At 39.0% G+C, this 23,457-nt stretch overlaps 1 protein-coding gene and 2 long non-coding RNA genes across 5 annotated transcripts; all 3 read left to right on the top strand.

Moving 5' to 3' along the window:
- Positions 1 to 835: 835 nt before the first annotated feature.
- Positions 836 to 3,376, top strand: LOC135084878 (uncharacterized). Of its 2 annotated transcripts, none has more exons than XR_010259962.1 (3): positions 836 to 959; positions 2,201 to 2,282; positions 3,274 to 3,376. It is a non-coding gene; the product is annotated as an uncharacterized LOC135084878 (long non-coding RNA). The 2 variants fall into 2 exon arrangements; XR_010259963.1 differs by having other exon boundaries at positions 2,201 to 2,286.
- An 848-nt stretch (positions 3,377 to 4,224) lies between these two features.
- Positions 4,225 to 8,235, top strand: LOC135084730 (uncharacterized). Its single transcript, XR_010259934.1, has 3 exons — positions 4,225 to 4,357; positions 6,693 to 6,921; positions 8,104 to 8,235. It is a non-coding gene; the product is annotated as an uncharacterized LOC135084730 (long non-coding RNA).
- Positions 8,236 to 8,694: 459 nt separating this feature from the next.
- Positions 8,695 to 23,313, top strand: LOC135084879 (uncharacterized). 2 transcript variants are annotated; one of them, XM_063979614.1, is made up of 4 exons: positions 8,695 to 8,841; positions 10,443 to 10,515; positions 15,331 to 15,392; positions 16,095 to 23,313. In XM_063979614.1, the coding sequence occupies exons 1-4, from the start codon at positions 8,788 to 8,790 to the stop codon at positions 23,262 to 23,264; spliced, it is 7,359 nt and encodes a 2,452-aa protein (XP_063835684.1). In that variant the 5' UTR covers positions 8,695 to 8,787; the 3' UTR covers positions 23,265 to 23,313. The 2 variants fall into 2 exon arrangements, with proteins under 2 accessions (XP_063835684.1, XP_063835683.1); XM_063979613.1 differs by having other exon boundaries at positions 10,425 to 10,515.
- Positions 23,314 to 23,457: the final 144 nt, after the last annotated feature.

The following is a 23,457-nucleotide window of genomic DNA, read 5'->3' as shown; positions in this document are numbered from 1 at the left end:
AAAGTTTGGTGGTGCAACTCGGCCTTAGATTCACAGTTCACACGGGCCAAACGGGCAAAAGCTAGTTTACTTCAAGCGGACCAGCATTTCTGTCATTACTTCCTTCGCATAAGACATTCTAAATCTCCCCTACTTATAGCCGTCATTCCTTCATTCCAATCACCACACTGATAGTGTTTGGTCCTCTTAACATTATCTCCCTTCCAGCCCTCAAGCTGACCACCCCAGTGACCCACGCCAAGTCCACAGTAGAGACGAGTACGAACGCCTTACCGGCTGTCGCGTCCATCGACACTTCAGCAGATTTGATTTTGAAATTTCTTTCACCAGGCTACATTATGTTATTCCTGAGTAACATGTCAATGCTTATGTTAATCTACTCGCGAAGTTGACCAAATAGTGTGGGCACGCATTTCACCTCTCATCGGACAATCTCGCGCCTCATCTCGTCCGTCTTTCGATTGTTATCTGTAAATGCCAGAGTCAAAGAGTTTGAGGCGTTCTGACGTTGAACACGAAGTCTGACTAAACTACTCGGCTGACTTCAAAAATTCACCTTCCGCTTTGCAATGAAGGGAAGTCGAACCTTAACTTCGAACTCCTCCCAAGTTCTTCTGATTAATTTTGTTGCGGGTCCAATGACAGCTTAACTTTCCCCCGGGACAAACTTGACCTACACTGGTTAGGTTTTTATTGGCGATCAAGCTGTAGATCCTGGCTACACAGGAGTTGCAGCGGTGGGAACGAGAGGTGGGAAGAGACCCGTGGCTTCGAAACTTCGTCGAAGCGAGCAGTGTAGCGAAGGCAATAAACTTCTGTCCCTTCCAGCCCTCAAGCTGTCCACCCCAGTGACCCACGCCAAGTCCACAGTAGAGACGAGTACGAACGCCTTACCGGTTGTCGCGTCCATCGACACTTCGGCGCAGATATGCGATGACAGATACACCAGTAGCTACCAGGTAAGTAAGTACATAATAATTTTACTGACAAAGGATACAGTTCGCGAGGCCTTGACTGAGTTTTGCATTTGTGTGAGCGCACATGGATACTGTTATTTATTACCGCTTTTTGGCTATCGGTCTGAGGCGCAAGTCCGCCGCGCATCTGTCACACAGTCACACTACCTCTTGTACTGGTTCAATATTTTTTCCATACATTTTGTGAATTTAAAAAAAAAAAATATCTTATTTATGGGATTGCGGTCTGGAATTGGTAGAAAGGACAATGACCAAAAGTGGTCCAAATGTCCACCACTAATGAGACCTATATTGGCTTATAGTCTATTCAATAGAGATTAACTTTCAGTATGGGACGAAAAAAAAATAAGCTGTCAGTAAAAAGTTATGACCGTATGAAAAATTGTAGTAGTTTACGCGCTAATCTCAGGAACTACTGGTCCGATTTGAAAAAATATTTTTGTTATGGATAGCCCATTTATCAAGGATGGTTTTAGATTATATAACATCACCCTATAACCAATAGGGGCGGAGCAGCGACCACCCGACCATAATTCCAATATTGTTGTCTTTCTTCTGAGCTTATTTTTTTTTTCTTTTAGCGAGAATCTAACACGGTACACTAAGCGACATGACATAACATACATAGATCAATCCAAAATGTGCGATGGATAGAATGATTTCAAGAACATTTTTCGGATGAAAAGGTAAAAAACATGACTTTTCATTCAGTCATAACTTTTTACTGACAGCATATTTTTGATTGCGGTTTGGTTATAATGAATCAGTATTTAGTAGACTATTTTACTACATAGGTCTCGTTAGTGGTGGACATTTGGACCACACTCCATACATTTTTGGTCATTGTCCTTTATGGTCTGGTTCTACTTTTGGTGATCACTCACACAAGTTCAAAGCTCAGCTTATGCCTCGCAAACTGCTGTACCTACCTACTGCTTCGTAAACTTTGTTGGACACAATCAAATTTAATACTAAACATAAACTTTGCAAGAGACTGGTGAGTCTAAAGGGTGTCTAAACTAAGGGAATCCCTGTGTGATAGATCACCAGACCCTCAGCTGTTCTGTTACTATACTCGTACTATACTAGACTCACTTAAGGACAAAATTATGCGCACATCAAGCCTCCCTAACCCGTCTGCCCAGCGTTTAGAGAGAGTCGAACTCTTGCAATGAAGACTAAATAATCTGATGATGATGATCAAGCTTCAGGTTGTGTTTTAGCTAGCCCACTGCCACGCCAGGCCGTCTTCCCCACCGGTGGAGCTGGCTGAGTTCCCGCCACAGCGGCCAGAGCCGTGCCGCAGTGAGTTAGTGTTGTCTATCTATCGATAGTTTAAAATCGATGATACTATCGATTACGTGGTACGTCAGCTTTAATAGTTCGTGACACCCAAAGTGTCCAGAAAGTTTACAACACAAAACTCTGCTGCGAACTTTTTGGCTACTTTGGCTGTCATTAACTATTTGACGCTAACAGTACTATCACAGAATAATAATAAGTACTACGTACAGAAGTTTTACTTCGCGAAGGTATTTAAAAAAATGTATGCTCAATGTCATTAACAATATGGTGTAATTTAGCCTGTCTCAAGAGTCAAGCACCATTTTGTTGACAAACGTCAGTGATCGGCACTGCGCTGAAGCTATAGGGCTGAGTTCGGTAAAATGATGTGACGTGAGGTGCCAAACTGCGGAAAATGGCGGAGGAAATACATGATTTATCATGAATAATATTAACTATTTATTTACCTCTCAGTGTCTTGAGGCAACTTAAAAAAGTACATTCTGTGTTTTTATTATTATTTAGGCAATTAAATACTGCACAGTATTTAGTACACCATTTTCTTTATTTTCTTCCATCATACACAAGAATACGCGTGCGTGAGTCAAATTTTCGCTCGTATGTGAGGCCTTGTCGAATAGTATCCTGTAGGTGGGCCATCGTGCGTGTTTTGTTTTCGATGTAAACTCGCGGAGATGAACAGGCCTGGTACTATCGATAATTTGGTACATCCCATAATAGTACTATCGATGATATTAGACACCAATTATAGTGATCATACTATAGTGAACTTCGATCAAAAAGAAAGTAAGAAAAATAGTTTATTTGAATCAAAAATTCTATGGCTTAGTGTAGATATTTTTCAATTTATTGTATCGTCTATCGATACTATACATGAAAGTTGTATTTAAATTTCTACTTTTGGTAAATCAATAGTGTTTTTGATCGAAGAACGTAAATCGTAATACTGCTATACATTATAGCAATGAAATTAAGTAGTACATTATTTCAGCTCAAGGCAACTTTGAAATCGGTGGCATTGGCAGCGGCGAGACGAAGGCGTCCATACAGACTGGTTCGCATCAGCAGCTCAGGAACAGCTACACATCTGTCGATAGAGGTATGAAAATATTGAGTGCCACCACTAACTAATGTTTTCAAAATGCAATTTCCTTAAAAACGAGTTACTTTTCAATTTGCAATATTCGATGTCGATTACTTGAATGATAAATAATTTAAGTAGTAGGGGTAGAAGAATATTACCACAGGCCACACTCTTTCCTTGGATGACGTAAGATGCGATTATGGTGGAAACACCAAGGCGGAGCGGAGCAGAGAAGTGTTTTGCATAACAAATCCTTCTCCGTTCCGCTTCGGTGGAAATGGATCGAGCGGAGAAGTGTCTGGCGGACTGTTTTCCTATAGACTGACACCTGACCACCTCTCGTTTTTCTACTCTCCGTTCCGCTTTGGTGGAAATAGCCTGCGAGATTGGTTGGTGGAAATCCGGCTTAAGGGATAAATATGCGAACAACGAGTTGATAATTTAGAGTGGGTCCGGCTCCTACAGTAGAGACTGAGTGACCTTAAGATGATTGTTTCAGGTCTGCTGACCTGAAACAATCATCTTAAGGTCAGGTCTGCTGACAATCCTACATTTGTCTTTAGTAATTAGGGTCGTGCTCCTGCAGTGGATACTGAATGACCTGATGATGAATCTTCCATTTCATCATCATCATCATCTCAGCCATAGGACGTCCACTGCTGAACATAGGCCTCCCCTAATGCTTTCCATGTTACCCGGTTGGCAGCGGCCTGTGTCCAGCGCTTTCCTGCTACCTTTATGATGTCGTCGGTCCACTTTGTGGGTGGACGGAATCCCTCATTTGTCCCTTATAATTTAGATAGGGTCGTGCTCCTGCAGTGGAGACTGAATGACCTGATGATGGTTCCAGGTCTTCTAACCAGCTCACGTCCGTCCCGTTGTTCGGAGGCGTTCGCGAATTCTTTACGAAGGTACCCTGGAACATCTCCTGGGAGGAGCATATCGGCTGAACTACTGCAACGTCTGATAGCCTACACACAAGCTAAGAACTGTGAGTCGCCATTTTCTGACCGCATCAAAATCGGTTCAGTAATCGATGCCAAACATACGGGTGAAACTGACGCCCGTATTCACAAACAGTACTATGAGGTTTCACAGTGCGCGTGGACGCACAGGGTGACATACGAACCAATCACAGAGCTCTATTCAACGCTGTGCGTTCGATTAGCTGCTTCACTTAAGCGAGCATCGTTTGTGAATACGGGCGTAAGTCTCCTTTTAAGTCGTTTTATAAAGAGGACGTTCTTAATTTGTTTTCTTTGACTCATCTTTTTATCATTGGAATTGGAAAACATATTTATTTGGAAGAATATGATCCCGGGTTGGTCTAAAATTGTATGAAAATCGACCTAGTTATTTGGTTTTCAAAACTTATTTATTTTTACAAATAGGCTTTAAAAAGCACTTATTTCTTTTTTTAAATCAATATTTCTGAAAAAAAAATGTGTAATAGGTAGGGGAGACCGGGGATGGTTGCCTATAGGGGTAGGTAGACTAACCGCCAAAAACTCGCCAACGGTTTGAGTATTGCGTCATCCCAGCGCAGCCGCGCATCACTCTCCGCCCCCCGCTTAGGCGTCGGTAGCGCCGCGTCGCCGGCACACGCCGTTTTCGAGTAGTGACCCGTGATTTGTTTTCATATCACGTAAGTAATATTTTCGTGTTGCAAATTTTTTGATTTGGTACCTACACATTTTATGTTAACAGTTTGCCTATTAGTCAGAGTGTTTTATGAGTCCACATTGATATTATTTTTTGTGTTATTTCTTTATTAGGTGGCAGTGTGTAGGTTATCCATGCCATCGAAACTTAAAATGTCGTTTGGGGTTGGTAGACTAATTTCTTTCGGGGCTGGTTGAATAAACCAACCCCAATAACATTTTGAGTTTAAAATATCTTTAAAATTATCTATTTATTCGATTCTTAATACATACATTCTTTTTATTGCTACAGCACGATGAGGATCTATAAACGGACGACTAAACGATGAAGAAATAAGACCCTTTCCTAAAGCGGCGCCACGTTTAGATAATAATAGAAGAAATACTCGGAAACGTAAAAGTACTATACATGGTGTCACAGAATGGGTGAATCAAACTGCTAGGGGAGGTAGCTCTACTAATATACTATCTCAAAAAAATATGAAAAAAAAATTTTGAGATCGGAATTTTTTTTAAATAAAGTGCTCTAAACTCTAAATCTAGTCATTATTTTCAAAAGTTTGTTTACAGATAAACGAAGCGATCATGTGCAATTAATATTGGTAAGAAAAAAGTACAAATTAACTCCAAACGCAGCAATTATAGCCAGATACTTAGGCAAAGCTTATTGATTTTCACTTAAAAAAAAATTGTGTCTTTATGTGCTTTGTTTTTTTTTTTTCATATTTTTTTAGGGATAGTACATTAGTAGAACTACCTCCCCTATCAGTTTGATTCACCCATCTGGGACACCCTGTATACAAAGAGTGATATTATGTGATTTAAAATGAGACTGAAGAAGATTTTAGTTTAAAAAGTTTAAATACTAAGAGTTGATACTTTTTTTAAAGACTTATTAAAGTTGTCTGTACCTGATTATAATTGTTTTTGAATAAAGAGTTCAATTAAATTGAAAATAGCGTTTTATTACTTGACTCTTCTCATAATTTCTTGCTTAATGATACGTAGGTCTACTTACCCCGGGCATATAGTCAATCTACCCCGGAACCGGGGTAGATTGACTAAGAGTTGATGTTTTATAAAATGCATTTAAATATGATGATGATATTTAATAATGAACTATGTTTTGTTGTTTTTTATTAGTTTAATAGTTCTTCTATCCATTAATGCGATTTATTTGTCTGTATGGATGAAAACACAAAAAATATGTATGATTTAGTAAAAAATTAGTCAACTATCCCCGGTCTCCCCTAAATTACGGACTGCTTTTCTGTCAATTTTAGTAACTTACTATCGTTTATGGTCACTAGAATGGCCCCAAAGAACTGCCAAAAATTGGCAACAACGAAAACTAAAAATCAAGATTATTTAAAACTAGCGGCCGCCCGCGTCTTCGTACTCATGGATCTCGTTTTACCCCCTAAGACGTAGAATTTTTCAAAATGCCGTCTTAGTGAGTACCTACCTACGTTCTAAAAAGAAACCCCCATGCAAAATTTTAGACTCCTAGCACTTGTAGTTTCTGAGATTTCGTCATTAGTGAGTCAGTCAGTCAGTGACCTTTCGCTTTTCGATTGAAACCAACTCCAAAATAATAGAGCAGAAAAATAATTCCGCTATTTATTCAATTAAATGTGATTTTTACCTAAACTACTTCTTTTTTAGTTTCCAAAAGTTCCTACCACTCAAAAAGCATACGTTCTCTGCGACCCAAAGAAGATTCCTCCAAAGACCTACCAAAAGCAAAGTCTTCCAAAAGCGTCCAAACGTACACCAGAAGTAAGAGCCCTAAAGATGTGCCCAAGCCTGAAAGAGAGAGAGATATACCAGTGGTGCAGGAGAAAAGGAGACGGAAGAGGCCACAGTCGCCTGTGAAATCTGCGAGAGATGTCAGGTTAGACAGGTTTCCTTGGTTTAAGTCACAATTTTTGACAACGTCGTCAGATACCTCAGTGACATGACGCGGTGCCTGAGAGACACCCTGAGACAGATCTGCGAGGAAAAACACACAACCACATAACATTCTTGAACATTGGTTCCCAAACTTATTTGAGACGCGCCCCCTTTTGACCATACAAAAAATTCCGCGCCCCCCCTTCTCCAGTCAAGATTATAAATATTGGTCGTCGAGCAGTCTGGAACGCATTCTCTCAGCGGTCGCAGGTTTTTTATACTGAAGTACACAAATGGCCCGCGCCCCCCACTTTGGGAACCAATGTTCTTGAAGGATCAAATGCTCAAAGTTATTGCAATAGAATCAATCTCTATTTTTGTTTGATCCATACTTAAAGCGACACCCTGTTTATTATGTTTCGTTTCATAATGCAGCCTTATAGGCCCCTCGCCCACGGCGACTTTTTAGCGATGCAGTAGCGATTCAGTCGCGCGTTCGCATCGATACAGTCGCAATGCGATCGCTAGCTGTGTGCCCCCTCGCCCACATAGACACGATTCAATCGTAATTCAAACGCGATACTGTTGCGCTTCTTTCGCGATTCAGTAACGGCACAAAATTACCTGTAATCGCTACAGTTGCCGCGCCACCCTCCCTTCATTATCGGCCGTTTGGTGTAGTGGTTCGAAACGGACTACTATTCCGGAGGTTGCGGGTTCGATTCCCGCACAGTACAAACATTTGTGTGCATGAACATATTTGTTTGTATTGGACTGGGTGTTTTCTATGTATAATATGTATGTATTTACAAAAAAAAAAAGTATTTAAGTATGTTTATATCCGTCGTCTAGTACCCATAGTACAAGCTTTGCTTAGTTTGGGACTAGAGGCGCAGTGTAAAATGTCCAAGGATATTTATTTATTTATTTATTTATTATCTCTCCAATGTCGTCCGACACGATCGCGCGTTTACATCGATACAGTCGCGATGCTGTAGCGTTTTAGTAGCGTGTCAGTAGCAACTTTAGCGTGTTGGCATCACTTCTGTAGCGCGTTACAATTGCGAAAAACGCGCGTTAGTAGCGATTCCGTCGCTCGTTTACAAAACGCGCGATAGCATAGCATCACTACAAAAAGTCGCCTTGGGCGAGGAGCCTTTCATGTGATATGACGTCATTGTAGATACAAAGACAACCACATCAACACGACGTACGACTACCTAAAGAGCACGTCCCCGCGTCGGTTCGCACGGACGACTGACGTCAGATACCTGAGTGATATGACGCGGTGCCTGAGAGACACCCTGAGACAGATCAGTGACATGACGCGGTGCCTGAGAGACACCCTGAGACAGATCAGTGATATGACGCGGTGTCTGAAAGACACCTTAAAACATTTGCGAGAAAAAATACAACCACATAACATTCTTGAAGGATTGATTTTACGGCTCAAATGCAATAACTTGTTGTATAATATGTATGTATTTACAAAAAAAAAGTATTTAAGTATGTTTATATCCGTTGTCTAGTACCCATAGTACAAGCTTTGCTTAGTTTGGGACTAGAAGCGCAGTGTAAAATGTCCAGGGATATTTAAAAAAAAAAAAATGTCACCCCTCCCGTGCCGCTCCCATACCTCAGGCACTGACTGAGTTAAACGCTAGACCTTATAGAATCAATCCTTTTTGTTTCATCCATACTTAAAGCGACACCCTGTATAATGTTTCGTTGTATGCTACCGGCCTTACATGTAATATGACGTCATTGTAGATACAAAGACAACCACATCAACACGACGTACGACTATCTAAAGAGCACGTCCCCGCGTCGGTTCGTACGGACGACTGATGTCAGATACCTGAGCGACATGACGCGGTGTCTGAGAGACACCCTGAGACAGATCTGCGAGGACCAGCCTGTGGTGAGTTTCATCTTTGATAATTCTATATCGACATTACTTTATTTACAGTCAATTAATTGCAGAACATATTTGGTAAGGTAGACACCCCGGTTGTGGTCACAGCACCTTTTTTGGCCACTTAATTTGAAATGAGTATAAAAATTCTGTAATACAGGGTGTCCCAAAAAGTAGTGTCAAGCCGAAGCCCAGAGAGCATCATTACCGGAATCACCGCGAATTTGAGTTTTCTAGTTATGATTTTTTTTAATAACGTACAGGATTGTTAACGTTTTTAGTTTACATTCGTGTTATCGATGTTAATACTTCTAAATCTGCTAGGCCTAGTATTTATCTAATAATAATAAAAAAAAACAGGCATGTAACTTGAGTAATGACTATTCGCGCCACAGTGAACTAAAAAGTGCCTAAGCACAGAAATTTTAAACAACCATAACTCGAAAACTATCAAAAATCGTGGAACATACATGGGGGTGATTTGGGCTTCGGCTTGACACTACTTTTTGGGACACCCTGTATAAAAAATATTAAAATCATAATGGTGAAATCTGAAGCACATTATAAAAATGAATAGTAAAAATACGCTTTACATATTAGTTAAAATTTAGAGTGGCCAAAATCAGTAAGGACAACGTGCAAAAACCTAAAAAGCGCTTTTACACGTCCCAATATGAATCAACTCTGCCGCTCTCTGAGTATGTTCTTTGAATTTATGAATAAGTCAAACTAAAATAGCATTTTAGCTAACAGCTACTTAAAAAAATTAAACAGCCAAAAAATGTTTGTATTATACGAGATCAAACCCTTACTTCTGGAATAATAGTCCGTTACGCCAACCACCATGCCCGGTTGTCAAATTATTAACTATACGAAAGGCTAGTGGCACCAAAAGGTGGACCGACGACCTGATAAAGGTAGCAGGAAGGCGGTAGTTGCAGGCCGCTACCGTTGCGATGTGGAAGTCATTGGGGGAGGCCTATGTTCAGCAGTGGACGTCCTGTGGCTGAAATAGATAGATAGATAGTCATTTATTGTCAACACTATGCATACATTGTTGTTACATGGATGTTAATAAAACAGGAACCAACAGTTTGCCGATTTCGGACGTACAAATACAACGTGCTCTTTTTGATTTCCTGGAACTCTACCACTTCAAAGAATGGAATGGCGTTACATTTTTTGTTAAATTCAACAATTTTTTTCGACTTATTTTTTCATACGAAATTATTTAAAAACTTTATTTTTCACTGAAATAATTCATAATTTACATACACTTATAAATAAAAAGTCTGCACAAAAAGACTAGGTGACAATTTTGAAAAAAAAACTAGATTGATGATACTATAATCTAAATCAACTTAGGTATCTTCTAAATCCTCAATATCTTCAAAAATACGTTTTTAGAAACACATATTCCTAAGACTCTTTAACTAGTTTTTATTTATAGAATATACCCCTAAAATTTCCGAAAAACAATATGAGCACGTTGTATAGGTAGGTAAAGAGAATAATATAATTTACAAAAATGTTACTTAAATGATGATGATGATGATGATGATAATGATACGAGAGGCTAACCCTTGCAGGTGTGTCCCAACATACAGAACCGATACAGCCAGCACCGGAGGGACCACCATCGACCCATGGGGTGTTCCGGCTCCAACGACACGGGACAAGGTATGGTATATTATGATCACTGCGATTAATTTCTTATTAACTTTATTCAAGTTAAAATAGAGAAACACGAGTCTCAACGCGACATTTTTATATTATTTATAGAATAGAATAGAATAGTTTTTATTTGAAAGAAAGACATACAAGCAGGAAAGACATAGGTACATAATGAAAGAGATACACAAATGGACAGATAGCTGCTTGTGCCCCTCTGACAAAAAGGCACCCGCTCAGCATTATATGAAGACCGCGCCAGGGCTTGTCGCGAAACTGATTTTCAGCGGGCCCCCCTCTGTTGTCAGCAGGGGGGCGCAATGTACAGGAAGAGAAGAAGAAAAACAACCCTATAGGTCTACGCGATAGAGCATACAATAGACTAAGAGCTAGTGAACGCCAGACCTACGTCATTTTATAAAAGCCGAAAGTTTGTCAGCGTATGCTCCCAATATAGGATATAATGTTGGTGAATTATGAAGTTTGGGTCGTGGTGGCTTTGGGAGCTACCCTAAAAAAACTGTCTGGCAAGGAGTTGGAACTGTCAAAACTGTCTGGCTGTTGGGGAAAATACTTCTAATTTTAGGTTAGTGGTTATGTGCTAGACAGGTATACAGGGTATCACTTTAAATATGGACCAAATAACAAGGATTGATTCTACGGCTCAATGCAACAACTTTTCTACAGAAACAATAAAAATACCCAGAGTTTAAAAAAGACGTTTTCATATTAATTTGCTTATTACGAAAAGTTTAATTTTTTTTTTGAAGATTTGACTAATTTGATTTGTAGAACGTCTTTCTTCTGAAGAAAGTTGTAGCATTTGAGGAGTAGAATCAATATCTACTTTTTGTTTTATCCACACATAAAGCGACTCCCTGTATAACAATCCTAACTTAATAAATGTGAAACATTATATCAAGTGAGCCCGTCTCTGCGTGAAAAATTGAATTTCACGCGAGTGAAGCCGCGGGAAAAAGTTTATTATGAATGTATGTCGGTTTGTCTGTTACACCATTTACGAGGACACACAAAAACGTGGTTTTAACCAATCCATACATACTGACAGTTAACAAGTTAAACGCTAATGAATACATTGTGTAGATGACATTGGATGATATTATTTTTGCCTCAATTTAGACGAAACGGTTGTACTTATGAAGAATATCCATCTAGCTAAACACAAACTTAGGTTAATACTACAGTAGGTTATATACATTATTTTGAACGTAATATTAAGTTTGTGTGGGCATATTGCCTGAAATGGGTTTTGTTTAAAACCTGAATTTAAAATAGTAAAGTAGTAAAACCCTTAAGTGCGATAATTTGCAAAAATAAATTTAATTGAGTTATGTAGCAAAAGCAAAAGGAAGGTCAAAGTAGCTACAAACGTGGTGTTGAGATCCTGAATCTCCTTATCTTCTTGACATATTTGACTCGAGTCAGCCACAAATGGCTGCAGGGAGTTAGACCGGATCCCTGCCGTCCGGCTTACGTCGTAGCAACGGACCCTCCTCGACAACAGAACAAAATATTTGCCTTATATACTCAGCGCGAGAGGATATTTCGTCACCGCGATTCAGGAATTCGTTTTCAGAAATTTATTTCTCGGAAACTATCCCATAGTTTCTAATAACATTATGACTGGCAATTAAGAACGCTAAAATCTATCTCCACAAATTTTTTCAAGACTCAAAATTCAATAATAAAGAGTTTATCAACAATTTTCTCATTTTCCAATTCGTTAATGGTAGAATCAGAAGTGCGAATGAGACGTCCAAATTCCCTAAGCTTGGCACTATAGAATTCAGACTGAAAATCACCCCAACCACCGTTTGGAATCGATTTTCAGAGAGAGAGTCCAGATTGAGAGCTGTAGGGCAGAGCGAGACGGGTATAGAGGCGTGTTCTTGTACAGTCTGGCTGAAAAATTTGTGAAAATATCCGAAATTTCAAAAGGTCATGTAGTACTTTTGCCGTTTAAGGCTGTTGCACAACTTAAAACCGTAAGTTTTGACAATAACCGGTGCTTTTTGCATGGAGTTTGACAGATTTTTGACGTTTGTCAAAGATAAAGTGAGATGGTGCAACTCCCTAGAAGAGTATTACTATCTGAGAACCGAAATAGCGTTGGCAACAATTATATGTTGATATATTTAAAATTATGTAGAAAATTGGTATGTTTTCTACATACAATAAGTGCGGTCTTACTTCATCAACATTCATTCGCATGCAAATAAAACATTGTTTTCGGATAATCGAAATTTTGCTATTTAAAGAAAAACTTAAATTCATAACTTGCACTGTATTATGGTATGAGTATGTATCCGTCATCCGTCTTTGCAGACCATTTTTTGATCATTTTGCATATATTCAGTTCTAGCAGGCCTGCTCATCTCCGCGAGTTTACATCGAAAACAAAACACGCACGATGGCCCACCTACAGGATACTATTCGACAAGGTCTCACATACGAGCGAACATTGACTCACGCACGCGTATTCTTGTGTATGATGGAAGAAAATAAAGAAAATGGTGTACTAAATACTGTGCAGTATTTAACTGCCTAAATAATAATAAAAACACAGAATGTACTTTTTTAAGTTGCCTCAAGACACTGAGAGGTAAATAAGTAGTTAATATTATTCATGATAATTCATGCTAAATCATGTATTTCCTCCGCCATTTTCCGCAGTTTGGCACCTCACGTCACATCATTTTACCGAAGTCAGCCCTATAACTTCGGCGCAGTGCCGATCACTGACGTTTGTCAACAAAATGGTGCTTGACTCTTGAGACAGGCTAAATTACACCATATTGTTAATGACATTGAGCATAAATTTTTTTAAATACCTTCGCGAAGTAAAACTTCTGTACGTAGTACTTATTATTATTCTGTGGTTCTAGTGACAATACAATGTGCAATACTTATTTGTCTATTCAATATGGCCGCCGCTCCAAGATGGCGGATTACATTAGTTCTCAACCCCCTTAATATGGGTACGAAATTAAAGGGCTTGAAGAGTAGAAAGTTGGTAGAGTTATCATTACACTAAATTAATTATGACAAATGTTTTTAAACAACTGTTTGATCTTATTAATTATTTAAAAAATAGTTTTCCGCCCGTGGCTTCGCACGCGTGAAATTCAGTTTGTCACAGATCAATATACAGGGTGGAGACGATAAGTGATCTCACTCGATTATTTCTAAACTATACAAGATATCCAAAAATTAGTTACTGATCCTGAAAGTGCTTCACGAGCTCTATCCAACGGTATCAATAATAGGTTACAAAATAATCTGGATCTATCCGAAAATTCAATGTTTCCAGCTTCCATACATTTAGTAAAACCACATAATAGTAAAAACTATACAAGATATCCAAAAACTGGTTACTGATCCTGAAAGTGCTTCACGAGCTCTATCCAACGGTACCAATAATAAGTTACAAAATAAACTGGATCTATCCGAAAATTCAATGTTTCCAGCTTCCATACATTTAGTACTGCCACAGTCATGGCACTCATGTCTTGATAATATTATAGGAAGTAAAGCCTAAAACCAATATTTTCCATGAATAATTTTAAGTAAGAATGCAACTTACGAGTTCAATTTAAGTGTTATTGTTTAATAAAAAAAAATACACTTCTTATATTGTGTGGCCGGCATACATTTATTATGGAGGCTGAAAACATTGAATTTTCGGACAGATCCAGTTAATTCTGTAACCTATTACTTATACCGTTGGAAAGAGCTCGTGAAGCACTTTCAGTATCAGTAACCAGTTTTTCAATATCTTTTGTAGTTTAGAAATAATCGCGTGAGATCACTTATCGTTTCCACCCTGTATAGGTAGGTTATAAACAATAATGTACTGTAAAGTTACATCAAAATCCGTTCAGTAGTTTTAGCGTGAAAGAATAACAAACATCCAGACATGCAAACTTTCGCATTTATAATATTAGTCGGATAATAATTTAAAAATTGTTGCAAAGCATCACCTATTGCATCGACATAACGTATCAGAACGTATCGTCTGTGCTACAACAACTTTGACAGAACATTTTAACTTGAGGAAAATGTTTAAATTTGAAACATGTTAATGTATTGCACTGTACTTACCCTTACCCTTTGAGGGAGGCTTAGGCGGCCTGGGGCAGGGGTGTGGGGTAATTCGTAGCGACGGAGGGTTCAAACTGGAGCCATGATAGCCCAATGGTGTCGGGCTGGCTGACTGGAAATCCGAGTAACGCGTGTTCGAACCCCGGTGGAAACGGGACTAACTATAATATTTTTTTAACTTAATTATGTTCTGTAAAATTACAAACTTGATATGATAATTTGATGTTTTTAATTTTTGAATGTCTAACCTTCTTTTTCTTTTATCACCGTTTAAAACAATAATGTTTTGTCTCCTCTCTGAGCTAAAGCACTTTAAATAATTTGACGTAATTGTAATTTTCTGTTAATAAGTAATTTTTAAGTTACCAATCACAAACTTTTTTCCGCGGCTTCGCCCGCGTGATGTTCAATTCATCACAGATCGTACTAAATATAGCCTATATTATTATGTTATTCTGATCTAATAACAATAATACTGATTTATCAAAATCCGTATTGAGTGTTGGCCAAATTCCTCCATTTGCCTCTGGTAAATTAAAGAAAGAAACATGGAAAAATTAGAAAAGATCGTGCTCCTGCAGTGGAAACTAAATGACCTGATGATGGTGAATAGTCCCGTACATCATGATATTGTTGACGCATTTCTATAATCAGGATTTTTTCCCATGGTGTCTGATGACGTAATTGTATTCCTGTCCACAGGATCATCGCCCATGGTGTCCACTGGTGTCCCGGCCATGTCGTCATGCGAAGCTATACAAGGGGTAAGTCTTTTATCACATTTTAGAAGCTTGAATTTTTTTTTGTTTGTCTTCAAAGATTATTTATTCAGTGCATTAAAAATCCATGATCGAAAATATGTGTGAATCTAGCCTCAAAAATAATACGGTAGTCGTAACTTTTTGTATCGGGTCAATATTTAGATACTCTGATAGCTAGCTTAATCGATCAACAGCTATTCAAATCAAATATAATTTATTTGTAATACACATAGTAGTAGCTGTAAAAAAGCACTTTATTTTTCGCCATAAAATACGTATAGTACCTACCTACATTCTATCTATACATATTTTATACATACCTAACACATATAGTCGTATTATCACCTCCAACCTGTAGGCGTAATAATGGTGCCCACTGAAAACCAGCGTCGTGTCCTTCCCCACCGTGGGCCACGGCATATGCTGAGTGGAGTCCCATTGCGATGGGCATCGCTGTTGCGACAGGATGGCACTGCTCAGTTCACTTTTTATTTCCTTGTAATATTTATGTGCTATTTGCGATCTCTGTCCTTAACTAAATTATGTCCATCGTAATAAATGTTTCTTTCTTTCTAATAATTCGTAAAAGTGCTTTCTAAAAGCCTATTTGCAAAAATAAATGAATTTTATGAATTTTAATAAGCTCTTAAATAATCATCTTTACAGTAACCCTAACATAACTCTGAACAACGTCTATCTTTCCAGACCTACCAACAAACCTGCCCGCCCCGCCCCAAAATCTGTTGCTACTGCCAGAAACCCATGCCCTGTTCCTGCGCTCCCAGATCCTCCGTCCAATTCCAGAGATTCCCCAAAGTCATTTCCCAAGACTCTACCGACTCCAATATCTTCCCTAGAACAAGATCCATCTCCGTAGACGACAAGTCTTGTATCTGCAGCGGATTGTCTATGGATGACTTCGAAAAGAATGTCAAAGAGGCAGTTAGTCAATGGTTGCAAGAGCTGCCAGTTTATGCCAATGATAAGCCAGAAGATAGACGTGTAAGAGAAGATATGGCAAGGAAATTGGTTGAGAAGTTAAAAAGATTTAAAGATGATGAGAATTTCGAAGACAAAGCAAAAGCTGAAATTGCTGAATGTGTTAATAACATGCCGATGTGGTGTCCTGGAAATGAGGAAGATCAAGGTGTATTCAAGCAGCGTATTGTAGATAATCTTCTGAATAAAATTCGTAGTATAACCAAGGTTGATAAATTTGAAAGTGAGATATCAAAATGGGTTGAAACTTTGAATTTGAAATCGAGGGATAGTCAAGGAAAAATTGTCGATAAGCAGAATATAGTGGAAAATATAGTTAATAAGCTAAAACCGTTGGCTTTGAATCAACCGACTGATGCTTCAAATTACAAAGAAGCTCTCAAAACAGAAATAATGGATATTCTAGAAGAATTACCAATTCAAGTGGAAGGTGATAGAAAGATGTATTTAAATAAACTTGCCGATAGATTAGCTGGTCAACTTCACACAATACCCGCTAAGGATATTAAGAGTTCCAGTTTCGAGTCGTTAGAAGACGAATTTCAAAAACAAATATGGGAATGGCTCAAAGAAATTCCAGAATATTCCAGCGCTAGTGCATCCAAAGTTCCTGAAAACCAAAAATCCGTCAAAGCATTAGCTAACAAGCTTCAAAAATTGCAAGCACAGGGAATCGAGAACTCTAGCGTTCAGGAGCAAATGCAAAACGAAATTAACGAATGGCTTGAAAACAATGTCAGTAAGAAAAGCAGTCTTGATTTGAAAACCAAGAATAAACTAGCCGAAAAGCTTCTGGGAAACTTGATTCACGTATCCAAATCGGCAGCTAAGAAAACTAAAACGTCGTTAAGTCAAGATAGCTTAAAAAAACAGATTGCAGACTGGCTTGATGACATCCCAGAGCTAGCTGGTGGAGATAGAAAAGAAAATGAAAAGGATATTGAAACTCTAGCTAAGAAACTATTTGAATTACGCTCTCAAGGTAAAGATGATACTGAATTGGAGGATGAAATTCTAAATTGGCTGACGAACGCTTTCGAAAAGAAAGGAAAACGGTTAGACATAAGAAATCAAAGTAGTTTGGTGAATAGTCTTCTAGGTAGAATTAATAATTTGTCAGGTGGAAATGAAGATGAAAATTTAATTGAAGCCATTAGAGATTGCCTTGGAGACATTTCAAAATTAGATATCAGCTCTCCAGAAACCAAGAAAATGGTTGAAAAGTTAGCAAACAAAATACAAGAATTACAGTCGAATAAAGGTGATATTAATAAAGAAGATATAAAAGACGAAATAGATAACTGGTTAAATGAATTTTCTAAGCAAACTGGAGCTAATATTAGCCCCAAAACTAGAAACCAGCTGATGCAGAAATTAATGAACATTGCTACTTCTGTACCAAAACAAAGAAAACGATGGAACAAACAGGATAATCTACAGCAAGCTATATCTGAAGGAATCGCAAACATTTTAGGAGGAAGTTCATTATCACTTGCCAACGGCGAAAAGAAAGAATTACAAAGTAAAATATCTAACTTACTGTCTAGAAATATTGACAAAGTAAAAGCAGGCGATGGAAGTGGAGAAATCAAAACGAAAATTGCTACTATTTTAGAACAAGATGCTAATCTGTCCTCTGGGAAAGCAAAGAAAATCGCCGATGATATTGTAACTAAAGTTCAGGGTATGAAATTACCAGAATCTAGCATAAATTTGCATTCTGACGAATTGAAAAACATGCTCAAGGAAGAAGTTGGACTGATCTTAGACGCTTCTAACGTGCATTGTGATAATAGAGATGCTATGGAATCTACTCTAACTGACGTTTTAGTTGACCAAATTATGCGCGGCGAAGATGACAGGCAAACTAAAGATAGATTGATAAGAGCACTCAGAGATTCAGATATTTCTAAAGAACAAACAGAAGAAATTGCCAGTAAACTCATTAATGTAGCTAAAGAAATGTCTTTGAGCCAAAGAACTCAAGATTCCACGATGAGATTAAGTATGTCTAAATCGAAAGGTTTTGAACCATTATCTCCAGTGCAAAAGGAAATGTTCCAAGGAAGCGCTGAGCAAGAAATTGTGGAATTCATACAAGAAATAACAGGTGACAGTAGTCCGCTTTCAGTGAAAAAGTATAAAGCGGCTGCAGAAAAGTTAGCGCAAAGACTTAGCGATATAATGTCTGAAGCAGACACATCAATCGCTGACAAAAGAAACGGCATAGAGAGTGAAGTTTCTAAATGCTTGCAAAGTCTGTCAATTAGTACAGAAGAATCTCAGTCCAGAAAATTGGCTGATAAACTCCAAAATTTAGCTTTCAAGACATCTACACCGAAACGATCGTCTTTGGACGGATTTTCATTTAGACCCCGAAGAGATTCGAGAGGTTCAACAATGTCGGCTATAGAAAATGCTTCTCATTTCAAAATGCAAGCTTCTTCGCCTAGCAAAGAGGAAGAGCAGTACATGAATCAGCTGGTCGACATAATTAACAGTTGGATGAGGGATTTACCGATAGACCTTGATACTGAAGATGGTAAAGGATTCAAAGAGGTCATGATAAGGGACCTAGCTGGAGATATTATAGATAGACAAAAATATTTGCAACTAAATCCCGACGCCAAAACCTCTCCTGCAGAAGAATTGGAACATTTAAAGTATCAAGTGTTTAGGTGGCTGCATAAGCTACCTGATTTGAAAAACTTGATGCCATCAATAGCTAAAACGGATGATTTGATGGAACGAATCAAATCTGTTCCTGTACCACAGCTTATTAAATCTCCAGATAGAAGATCCGGCAGACAAAGAGGTTCTATAATTCAGGATTTATCTCAGAATTTTGAATTGCTACATGATGAAATATCCAAGTGGATAGGAGCAGTGCCTTCTAAGTTTTATGCTACAAGTGATAAAGATCACCATCAGCAAATGGTCAAAGATTTAGCAGAACAGATTGACCAGCTTCATAAAGACGAAGCATTGACAGAAAACCTTTTAGATGACGTCGTCTCAGACTGGTTACAAAAGATGCTGAAAGAATATAATGAACAATATTTTAGTAGCTTAACTGAAGGGTTAAAAGGTGCTTTATTACATAAAGGACTGATTTCCCTTTTGGAGAGCTCTATGTTAATGAGGCAAAGTAGTCATGTAATGCAAGAGAATTTAAGGGGTTTTATATTGGATTGGCTAAAAGAAAAGCCACTGTATCAAAAAAGGCCTTCGATTGAAAAACGTGAACAGGAGCAGTTAGTAGCAGAACTGTCAAAGAATTTAAAAGATACGTTAAAAGCTTCTCACCCGAGCGAGGCGCACAGAGATGACAGAATCCTAGATGATATAAAATCACACATAAAACGATTCCCGATGGAGTCACACTTAAAACTAGATGAGGATTTCCATCATTCTACAGCGAACGATCTTATGGAATACTTGAAGATGTTACAAATGTTTCAAAATATGTCAGAAATACAGTCACTGTCGCAATCACAATCAGGCATAGAATTCAAAGACATATTGCCGGTTTTGGACGAATGGATAGGTAAACTACCGTTACAAGCCAGAAAGGCATCTGTAGATGATAGAAAACTTGATAGTCTGAAACAAGAATTCGCAAAAACCATTCATCAACTTAAACAACAACATCCTACGCACACTGAAACGGGAAGTGCAGTTTTAAAAGATGAAATTAAGAAATATCTACACAAGTTTCCGATAGAGCCAGCTAAAAAGAAGGATCAACAATTTGTATCAGAAAAGATTGATGAACTACATAACATGTTGCATAATTTACAATCTCAGATGGCAACTCCTGGGAGAGCTTCAATAAGCGTTGATGGCGTCAGAGACGTTATTATAAATTGGGCCAAAAAGTTACCATTTCAATCTGGAGCAACTATTGAAAAATCCAAATCTGAAGTTGATAAAATAGCGACGAAAACTAAGAAAATGCTATCTAACGTAAAAGGAGCGGATGATTTTGAAAAGATCAAACCCAATTTAGAAAAGGAAATAAAAGCTTTCGTAAATAAATTACCTATTCAGAAGAAAAAGTTTAAAGAAAATTATATTCATGAACTTACAAACCAATTAAATGACTTTGTCAAAGCATCCACTATGACGCAGCCTAGCATGACCACCGACAGTAGTTTCAGCTCAAAATCTGGCTTAAAAAAAGCGGCAGATGTTCTCTATGATAATATCGAAGATTGGTGTAACAATCTACCTATACCTAGTGCAAACACTCCTGAAGAAAAGGAAAAAGTCAAAACCCTCAAACAAAACATAGCTAGTAAACTAATCAATATAATAGGCGACTTAAATGTAAACCCTGAGATATTTAACGATGATTCATTATACGACGATCTGTTGAATGATGAAATAGATAAACTACTCAGTACTTTACCCCCAAGTTCAGAACTAGAAAGGAATTTACCAGCCCTCAAAGAGAACTTGATACAGAAAGTGAATGAAGCAAAACTTAAGATGCAAGACGAGTTAGCGGGACAGGTTTATAAGCAGCAACTGCGTGACGCCATCTCGAAAACTTTACCATCTATTGAAGACCTGTCATTGGAAGAGCAAGCTCCATTTGAAGTACTAAAAGATAACCTGGCTGATGCTTACATTGAATTGCACTATGCAGCTTATAACGAAGAAATGAAGCGTAAATTGAAGGCTAAAATAAGTGATGAAATCAATCAATTCTGCGATGACTATTTACAACAATATCCAGCTTCACCTATCGACCCAAGCAAGCTAAATAGAGAGCTATACAATACATTGCAAAAAGTACCAGTGCCTAAAGACGAAACTATCAAAACTCAGGTTGAACAAGTAAGAATAAAAGACGAAATTAATGAATGGCTCCAAGAATTACCTTTGAAAGAACAAACTCCAGCTGAGCTATTACAACAAAATAAAATCGTTAATGTTTTAGCTAAACGCTTACACGATATTGAGAAAGAGAAGGAATGTGACCCTGGTATTGACGTTGAAGATCGCATGAAAAAAGAAATACATAAGTGGATCAAAAAGCTCCCAATCATACCAGGTGAAGAAGGTAACGTTGAGAGCATGGTTGATCAACTGACGGCTAAGCTTAAAAGCTCAGAAGAATCGAGAAGATTCAGCATTTCTAGGATAAGGCATTCGATTGACACTGCTAGTGATGAACAATCGTGTGCAGCAGTTTGTCCCTTTTATTCTAAATACGATAAACCAGCAAATCTATTGTCACCTTCCACAGACAATAGATATTTGTCGCAATACGCTCCACCCTTTCCCCCTAGTACCCTAAGCACGGAAGATAAAGCACATTTAGAAAGAATAAGGGAAAGAAATCAACAGAGACAACAACCACCAAAACCAGCGTTTCCGCCGTGTCATTGCAAAGATGCGTCGGTCAATCCAATACCTATCGAAGCTGGAAGTCAGACTGATGTTGGTCCAGCAGTAGTTTCAAGCAGCGCCAAGTCTATTCAATCACAGCCCGAGCCATGTTCTAGAAGCCAAGCTCCGTCTACTCAATCGGACTTGGCACCGTGTTCGCAAGCTCCAGTGTCTCCTCAAGTTGTTGTAAAGGAGTTTTACTGGGATTCTCCAGAGTCGGCAATGCGAGAACCGGGTTTTCCATCTCCATGTGGACAAGGCCAATCTGTTAGCTTTCAAGGTCAAGGTCAACCCTGTGGGCCTCAACCACAACAATTTCCATGGCCTCAATCGCAAGCCAATCTACCTAAGTTCGGCCCGCCACAACCCAGTCCCTGCTCAAGACCTCAGGGTCAATTTCTTACACCAGATCAAAGTAGGATGCCTCAAGCACCTTGCATGTCCTCACCGCCAATGACGATGCAATCACCTCGCATGCCTCAACCGCCAATGCCTCAATCCTGTATGATGTCGCCACCGCCCCAAATGCCGCCGCAGTCACCTTGTATGATGCCACCAGCGCCTCAGATGTCTGCTTCGCCTTACTCCCAGAACAGAACTGGCCAATCTCCATGCATGTCCCAACCACCTTCGATGCCGTCACGAATGACGTCACAGCCTTATCCATCAGCGCCCCCTTGTGGCGGATCACAACCTGCGTACCCGTCAGCACCGCCTTGGACATCGCAACAGCCTCAGTCACCTTGCATGTCAAAACCATCTTCACAGCAGCCAATGCGATCTCCTTGCATGAATCAACCACAAATGCCTGAAACTCAATCGCCTTACTCACAGTATAACAAATCCCCATGTATGTCAACTCCACAAGAATCTCAACCAGAGATGCCTCCGTGTCATTCTCGAGACACGCCCCCTCCCCGTCAAAGAACGCAACCATCGCGACAAATCCCTCCATGCCAATCTCAAGAAAACCGTCGTGAGACCAGAAAACCATTCAGACAGCCATGTTTTGGGTCTCCAGAAATATCGAGCACATCCTCTCCTTTTGACACCGAGTGTCCTGATGCTGATAGACGATTCGGTCCTAAGGTGACTCGGCTCGGTTCTTTGGACGATGTGCCGTGCATGAAGAACTGTGGGAGTCAGTCTCCTAGAGCAAAAAGATCTAGGGGATCCCCTGATGAGGACTTTGATTGGACGATTCGCTTTCCTGAAGACGATGGGTTTTGGGGGACTCCGTGCCCTAGAAGAAGAGTCCATAAGGCTCCAATGAGAAACGCTGACGGGCCGTTTGTAAAAGAAAAAGAGAGAAAAGAAGAGAAGGTCAGATGTCGGTGTAGAAAACGTATTTTGACGAAGTGCATGGGCAGACGGCCTCAGACTTGCAACTTTTCTTGCCAGGATGACGAGTCTATGCAGCACTGCTCTAAATGTTGTGGAGCTCACTGCCCTCACCCAAGCTACCTCTTTTTTAGATAGATTTGTGATCGTTTTGTTATGTCTTGTGATGTTTTGTGTTGTGAAAATAAACTGCTAGTTTATTGTAAAATAAGTTTTATTTGCGTTGGAGTAGGAGATTACATTTATTCTGTTTAGGAAAACTTAGATAAACGTCACAAAAATATCTGACACTATCAGGGAGCGGTAGAAGAACCTTAGGCTGGGTTGCAAC

Source organism: Ostrinia nubilalis, chromosome 27 (genome assembly GCF_963855985.1).
Source record: "Ostrinia nubilalis chromosome 27, ilOstNubi1.1, whole genome shotgun sequence".
In the NCBI taxonomy this organism is placed as follows: Eukaryota; Metazoa; Arthropoda; class Insecta; order Lepidoptera; family Crambidae; genus Ostrinia; species Ostrinia nubilalis.
The sequence above is the reverse complement of the archived record's forward strand: the minus strand, read 5'-3'. Positions and strand labels throughout refer to the sequence as shown.